Here is an 8,649-nt window from a genome sequence, read left to right as displayed (position 1 = left end):
TTGTCAAATAAGTAGGTTAAGTGGAAAGTACTATTATTGGCAAAGCTGTGAATGGGATTGGTGGTTATTGTGAATAAGTCATTTATGTATAGGAGAAAGAGAGTAGGTGATAGGACAGAGCCTGGAGACACTAGCATTGGTGGTGAAACTCAAGAGGGAGCCATCTATCATGACCCACAGAGAACAACCAGAGAGAAAGCTGGCTACCCAATTACAGATGGTGGCAGGGAGACCAAAGGATGGCAATTTGTTAAGTAAGCCACAATGCTACACATGGTTGAAGGCTTTGGAATGTCAAAGGCAGCAGCACAAGTTTCTCCAAACCTTTCCACGGCATTTGTCCAGTGGTGGGTGATGTAAGTTACAAGGTCAGCTGTGGATCTTGAATAGCAATATCTGTACTGGTGGGCCTCTAAGTAGTGGAGAAGTTGGCTTTTGATGACTTTCTCCATTATTTTGGAGAGGACTAAGGTGAGTAATTGGTCGATAGTGTGATGATTGACTTCTATCACCCTTTTTAGGAATAGGATAGATATGCGATTGTTTCCATGCATTTGGAAACAATATAGATTGTAGAGATGATGCAGGACGAGTCTTAATTCTGGAGCACAACTGGGAACAATTGGTGAGATGCCATCAGGACCAGAAGACTTTTTAGTATCCAAGTTATTTAGTAGTTTTCTGATGACTTTTTTTTTCAAAAAACTACAGGAGGAATATGGTGCTTGGCTCCGGTATGGTAGAGGTGATTTCCCTTGGTCATCTATGCAGGAGTTTGAGAAAAAGAGTAATGCCAGGAAATCAGCTTTATCTTTGGGTAAAGTAAAAACAGTGCCATCAGGATGAGACAGAGGTAGAAGTGCAGGAGAGAAGTTGCATCCAACAGCCTTAGCAAGTGACCAGAAGGCATGACTTCCATTTGGACATGAGGTGAGTTTTCTGCCGGTTGCCTTCATGAAATTGGATTTGGATCTACTGATGACTGATTTGCATATATTGCATTCTTCGGTATAAGCAGAGTATGAAGCTGGAGTTCTTCATCAACATGCAGCAAGTTGAATTTTTTCTTGGACTGCTTTAACACATTTTCGGTTCAACCAGGGCTTGGAAAGTGGTGAATGTGGATTATGGTTTGAATGAGGGATAAAGACCTTCATACCAGTGAGAATAATTTCTGCATCTTGTTCACAGTAGGTCAATGGAGCAAGTCATACCAAGGAAAAGAGAAGTAAAACTTCTGGAGGTCATCCCAACTAGCTCCTTTTTAGTGCCAGAGGATGCGAGGTTGGGAGTGACTGGAGGAAGGTGTGAGTTGCTGAGAGGAGAGGTGACCTCTACAGTATATTTGGAAGGAGAACTGGCCAAAAATAGATCCATGCATGCTATAGTATAGGTAGCTAAAGTTCTTGATGACCTAATGAAAATACAAAAGTATTTGACTACTATTTCAAATATTATGCTCCCATGAAAGTGTGAAAAATAGGAGTTCTGAAATTTTGCATTAAAAATGTTTTCCAATAACTGAAAATGTGATGTAATTATGGTGCTCATAAAGGTTACTGACCATTCAAAAGTTGTGAAAGTTTCTTTGATATAAGAAAATAAATTATAATAATAAAATATATAAGCATTTCATCTGATATTCCCTATAATTTATATAAAAATGTTTTTCCCAGTAACTAGTTATAAGGATAGCACTATGAAAATGTTCAACTAACATAATACACACATTTACTAACTAGTGAATTAAAACCAATAATCCAGTGATATCTAGTTCTATGACTGGATAACATACAGGGCCGGCCATCTCAGGGGTGCAGTGGGTGCAATGCACCCGGGCCCCACGATCGAGTGGGCACAGTTGGTACACATTTGCGGAAACATATTATATTTTGAACGTGCTTTTTTTTGTTTTCCTGTGCCAAAATCATTTGCAGGTAAGAGGTTTTACAATACGTTTATTTCGAATCCTTTAATTTTTACCTTTGAAAAATATTTTAAGGCCCCAAAAGGTTTCTTGAACCGGGGCCCCTTTATAGAGAAGGCCAGCCCTGATAACATAAGTCATTGAATCAGTTTTAATAACACAACATCTAGAAGAGATCTGTTAAATGTGATTGCGATGCACTGGTCCAACATGAAAGAAATAGCACTGGAACCTCCACACCAGGCTACACAAATGTGCAGATGTTAAGTAATTATTATTTTTACTTAACATCTGCAGGGGGTATAAAGACTCATTGAGGGAGGGCACCTACTCTACAATTTTCCATCTCCACCACTCCACCAAGCACAACTACCTTCATCATCTACACCCACGACATCTACCGCCGACCATCACCACTAGTATTTTCACAATCACAAACATCCATGTCCATGGCAGGATTCGAATCCACAGTCTTTTGGCTGGAGAGCAGATACGCCAACCAGGCCAGCAACTAGTTGATTATTATTATTTTTTTTGTCCTATTTAGATTGACTTCTCTGAATTATTTTCTAAATGAAAGATCTTATAGGAGAAGGCTCCTCTTCAACATCAAGCAATCAGTTCAACAATCTTTGGTAGCCAGTGAAAGAACTATCACTGGATGGCATACACCATTTTATAATGCAACATAGCTCTAGGTTCCTTCCTTTTCTTTGCTATCCACCCAGTGACGTGCAATTTTGCAAATTCTGATGGAGAGAGTCAATATCACAAAATTTACACTCAATTTGCAAGGCAGGTCATGATACTATAAATCGAGTTTGTTGATCTAACAATTGAGTTTAGTCTTAACAATAAATTCAATATTTAACACTTCTTTGGAAGATCAGTTTCTACACAAATTCTTATGCTCTCTTTATATACATATATATGCTTACCTCTCAAGCTACTGAATAAATAAATTCAAATTAATTAGAAAATTTGATGCTCTGAAAAGAAAAATTATCTAAAGTATCATCTCAATAAGATCATAATCAATAAGCCTGGTTACCATCTTTCAAACACAGAAACAGATATTTCTAAAGTTTTAACTTTGCAATTTCTTCTCATAATATTCCTAAAGAACTTTTATTATCCAAAATCAAAAAGGTTGCTTCTTTCCTTCCACTTCAGGAAGCTAAATTAATGTGATTAGAATCTATCTTCACTATTAACCAAACAAAACTACCTAAACGTAATGTCACAAGCAGAACTCCAAGCACTAAAAAATTAAAAGAAAATTAAAATATTATAATCCTTCCTGCTGAGAAAGGAAATGCAACAGTTATTCCAGATACTGAATAATATCATTACAAAATGGCAGAGCTATTAATATAGATACTTACTCTATATTCTTGATAATGATCCAACACAAGAATTACATAACCAGACTAATAGCCTCCTTAAGATTACTTTTGAATTCTCCAGATAATTAAGATTATCCCTCTATTCCCTGCATCCCCCTCATTCCTCACATGTATGGGATTCCCAAAAAATAAAGAAAAGAAAACATCCCACTAAGACCAATTGCAGATGGAATTGAGTCCCCTACTTATAAGTTATCCAAAAATCTGGCAAAATTATTAAAGCTTTTACAAGTTCTTCTAATTCCTACATTAAGAATTCCAAACACTTTGTTTCCATAATTAAATATATACTTCTACAAAAGGATGTAATATTAGTAATCTTCTCTATTTACTAATGTCCAGAAGAAGTTTAGTTCTTTTACAAGATAAATTATCTAAAAATATCTTGACACTCTTAAATCACTGTATAAATTCAGGCTGGCCATTGGCAACCCCATGACTTAGAATACTTAGAAGCTTTCGAAGAAAAAGTAATAAACTCCTTTACATTGAAACCAAGATTGCAAAAGAGATATATAGATGATGTTTTCTTGATTTGATGCAATGGTCCAGATTCACTCCAAGAGTTCTTGAATCATCTTGACAACCAAAATCCTAGGATAACATTTACAGAAGAAGTTAACAGTTCACTTCCTTTTCTTAATATAAAACTTGTTCATTTGAAAAAATAAAAATCTGCATCTACAGAAAGTCTACACATACCAACAGATATCTTCACGCTCGTCATTATCTACCTCAGAAGTTTTGTATCATTTCTACTTTAGCAAACCTTGTGCATACTAATCAGTGATGGCTAGAGAATTAAAGCTGTTTTTATCACTTTTCAAAAGAATGGTTACTGTAAACAGTAAATTTCAAAACTTGTTTAATCCTCTTACACACCTTGCCAAGGAGAGTTATGATGTGAAAGGTTATACCACCAATGCACATATCAGCTCTATTTATAACAAATTGGCAAACTCCCCAAGAAATATAAGATTTGTACCTCATCCCCCCTCAAAAAAAACCCTCCAATCCTGGCTTTGACAATAAAACCTAAACATAACAAATCGAAGTATCCAAGTGTGTACCATCTTTGGTGTGGCTGTAATTCCCTATGTTATGGCAGAGAAATCAATTGAGCTTCGTATCGGAACATCTCAAGAGATATCACCTATGGTAGAACCAGGTCCATGACCTTATCCACTCATGTTTAATTCTTCTGATCCCAATGACCATCAATCCACTATACACTTAGTAAACTGGGATAGATTATTTACAAATACTATGAAGAACTTGAAAGAAAAATCTTAGAATCAACAGAAATTGTGCTAATTTCTGTTCACCTTAATATCAACCTCAGCAATAACCTTTCTGACTATTCTCCTCCTATTCAGCTATAGAGGTTATGAGACCATGTCCTCCTGCACAAGAACAAAACAACACAGCTAGTCTGTGAATTCATTCTAATGTGAACAATCTGTTAATAATTTATGTGCCCAAGTAATTTTTTTTATGTATCTCTTTTTCCTTCTATTTATTATGCACCCAATGAAGTCTTCTAGAAAGATGAACTAGTAGTGCCTTTGGAAATAAATTCATTATTTTCTATTTTAACATTCAGCTATATAGCCATAAGTTATTTTTCTTAAAAAATGTACAATAGCTGTGAAAACCTAATATATGAAACATATATATACAGGGTGTTCGGGATAAATTTGACATATTTATAATTAATTATATTTTTCCGTAAGTTACATGTATTAACACACACTTCTCTTCATTTAAAAGTTTGGACCCTTCTTCATTCATATACAAGATGTCAGAAAGGATGGATAGCTGGAACCCACCTGAATCATGGAAGAGAATAACTTGTATCATGATGATTCGTGCCCGCCATCAAAATAAGGATATTACGACTGCTGCCCAATGCTCCCTGAATACAGTAAAAACAATCAGGCATGAACTAGAGACTTGCAATGGTGACTACGAGGATGTAGCAAGAAGAAAGATCCCTAGCAGATGATCTGATTGCGTTCGTACAGCAGAATTCCTCGCAAATCTGCAGGAACAGGTGTTGAAGAACCCTGGCATTGGAATTCGGGCTTTGTTCGTGGAGTTGCTAACTGTAGTCAAGCCCTGGATAACAAGGGTAGCCAATGGTAGGCCGTATGTATGGCAACAGGATTCAGCCCCTTGCCACACCTCTGGGAAAAGTCAAAAATGGTTGTCTGAAAATTTCTACGACTTCACCAGTCCAAATGTTTGGCCTCCAAACTCCCCAGACCTTAACCCCATGGATTATTTTGTATGGGGCGCAGTTGAAAAAGACACCAATCGCACTTCCAGTAATACAAAAACCCAGTTAATGGATAAAATTAAAACAGTTTTTGCGGCCCTTCCCAGGGAGACTGTAGCATCAGCTTGTTCGAGGTTCCGAAGCAGAATTGAAGCTGTGATCGATGCTAATGGTGGTTATTTTGAGTAAATCTTGTTGATAGTATTGTAATTAACTCTGCCTGTAATGTTTTTTTGTCAATTCATTAAATTTAATAGATACAAAGAAGATTTTCTTTTTCCTTACGAAACTGTCAAATTTATCCCGAACACCCTGTATATCATGCAATTAATTTACTGATACTATAAAATCTACTAATGACATGTCCTCATGTCACTTTTAGCAAATTTATCCAATAACTAATTTCTGATGGAGGGGTATTTATTTATAGAACTTTATATCCTGTGGTATGCATAATGAATTTTTAATACCAATTTAAATTTATGAAAAGAATAAAATATCAACATTAACATATTCAAATCTATCTATAAAAATTCCAAATAAATGTGATTATTTCCAAATTTAGCACAGTCAACTTTTACTACAGCAAACACTATTATAACAAACTCACCTATTAAACAAGATACCCAAAAATCTCAACCAAAGTGATAAAGGCATAATGCTATTCTGGAAGAAATGCACATTAGCAAACTATACACTATAACAAACTACAGTATTCTTGTCATCCATATAAGTGATACTTTGCAGAAATTTCGATGAAGAAACTAACAAAGACTTACTGTAATTTGAATTTAAAAAGCTTTTTTATATATGTTCTGTGTGAATAAAAATGAACAATAATTCTTTAAAAATATAATTTTTCTTTATTAATAACATATGAAATAAAATATTACAATAAACTGCACAACTTCTGCCCCTCTTAGAATGGAGATAGACAGCTGGAATAAGAAGTTGGGGAGAGGAGGAATAACATGCCCTTTTCTTTTTGGTTACTGAAAGTAGCAATCATAGTACAAACACTCTGCCATTAAGACTGATGTAGTTATTTATAAAAATATGGTATAATTATATTTCTTGATTTCTTCTTATTAGTAATAAAACAAATACTTACAAAATGCGTGTACCAAACAATATTGTATATGTTTATAAAACGTATACAATAATGACAGAAGAAGGTATCCTTCTGTTTCATAAACAGAAGGATAACAAATTATTAATACATTAAATGTAGGAATTTGTCATGACAATATCAGTAACATTTGTTGTCTTGATATCATAAAACTAGTTGGTAGAATTAACTACCAAGAAATGAATAATAAAATGCAAATTAATATTTTATTAATGAATGATTTTAACACTCTGTCAATGAGTTTTTTCAGTCTCATCAACTAATCTGTAACTTTAGAAGATTCGTTACTGTACCAGCAGCAAAAAGAAGAGACAATCTTATCTTTCCTACAAATGCCCTTTCTAATATTGTACCACTGAAGATCTGATACCTGGGTACGCTTGTATTGAATGCAGAGATAGCAAAATGATGTGTTACATTTCAGCTGTAATTCAAAAAGTTGTAGTTCATAAAATAAACAGTATGATGTTCAATACATAAATACTACATCTAACCTTCTCCCTGACTGAAAAAAAAAATAATAATAAATAAATAAAATAATAATAATCAAGTATCTGTGCGACCACAGATGCGAGACCTTTCAATATGATAAAATTCTAGTTTTTAAAGTGTAACTATTTTGCTTGTACACACTTGGAAAATTTATGTATAAAACACGTGATTTTGCATGCTTTATATTCCTTGACAATGAATTTGTTCATCGTCTTATTCCTTTATCCCCTTCAACATAAATCGACTCTTCTTGGTACGTTGCCAATCGAGAGTCTTGGATCTGTGGTCAGACAGTAATCACATTTAATGCACAGTGATAAGAAAATCTTCTATAAAGCTTCTAGACATACTAAACAAAATTCAAATTGCATTTTCCAACTAAATGGGTGCCCACTATTCTTCAAGCTATGCAACATAAGTACCATCTCAGTATTTAAAGATTAAGCTATAACTCACACAGATTCTTCACGATCTATGAAAGTACAATTTCACTGACACATCTCATCTTCACTAACATGTTAGCTCACCGGCCTGTCATGGCCAAGAAACTTAGCATTCTAGAAATCTAAATAAACATTATTGTAATGCTCTCACTTTCACAAACTTCAGGTTCTTATCATAAGCATTCATTTTTTGCCCTCCTGATGTGTTAAAATTATGCATAAAGTGATATCATACTGTAATAACATAATTCATTTGTGTAAATGTTTAAAATATCACATTTGTTTATGAGACCTCTTTTTAACGTATAACTCATTTAGATCTCTATCCCTGTGCACGTTAGACTACTTTCACTGAGTGCCCACAGGCCACAGAATATGTAGGTAGCTGTCCATACTGGAACAAAATGCATAATTTAAATCTTTACAATTTCAGCTTTTACATGAGATAAAATTGAACCTAAATAATCATCCTTACTGAATGGTGAAACTTGAATTCGAGCAAAAGTACCACCAACTAAACGTTTTGTTAACCTTTCTGGGTTGACACAGCAACATCCATTAACATCCTAAAAAGAAAAACAAATACTACTGAGTTCAAGTAATAATGTAAACCATAAAATTTTACATTACTGTTCACAGCAGTAATGTAAAATGAATTATGACAAAGATCTAATGAGTAGAACACTAAACTTTCTGAAGAAGAAGACACTTTGATGTTTTTACGAAGAAATTAACAAATTGTGTCAAACTTAATACCATTTGCTCAGATATCTAGTATTTTTGCACTTTTGATTAAAATAACAGCAGTCTAAAATAACTAAATATTAACACCATCACGCATGGCTCATGCATGAGGCAAATATATTTTGCCTCTGGGTGTGCCCTGAATGGATTGTCTGTTTTGTGAGAAGTGTTGCACTTTGCTTCATACTAGCTAATTCATTTAAATTACAAGGTATTATAAAATAGAATTG

General features: G+C 34.3%; 1 protein-coding gene across 1 annotated transcript in view; it reads right to left on the bottom strand.

Moving 5' to 3' along the window:
* Nucleotides 1-6,544: 6,544 nt before the first annotated feature.
* The window catches only part of PolA2 (DNA polymerase alpha subunit B), a 139,019-nt gene continuing 136,914 nt past the window's right edge, over nucleotides 6,545-8,649 (bottom strand). Inside the window, exon 17 of the mRNA XM_090399164.1 lies at nucleotides 6,545-8,241. Coding sequence (XP_090255290.1) covers nucleotides 8,089-8,241 — 153 coding nt within the window. The 3' untranslated portion in view covers nucleotides 6,545-8,088. The remainder of the gene's footprint in view (nucleotides 8,242-8,649) is intronic.

The sequence above is a fragment of the Typopeltis vanoorti genome, chromosome 10 (assembly GCF_054136105.1).
Source record: "Typopeltis vanoorti isolate ZY-2024b chromosome 10, IOZ_Tvanoo_1.0, whole genome shotgun sequence".
Classification (NCBI taxonomy): domain Eukaryota; kingdom Metazoa; phylum Arthropoda; class Arachnida; order Uropygi; family Thelyphonidae; genus Typopeltis; species Typopeltis vanoorti.
The sequence above is the reverse complement of the archived record's forward strand: the minus strand, read 5'-3'. Positions and strand labels throughout refer to the sequence as shown.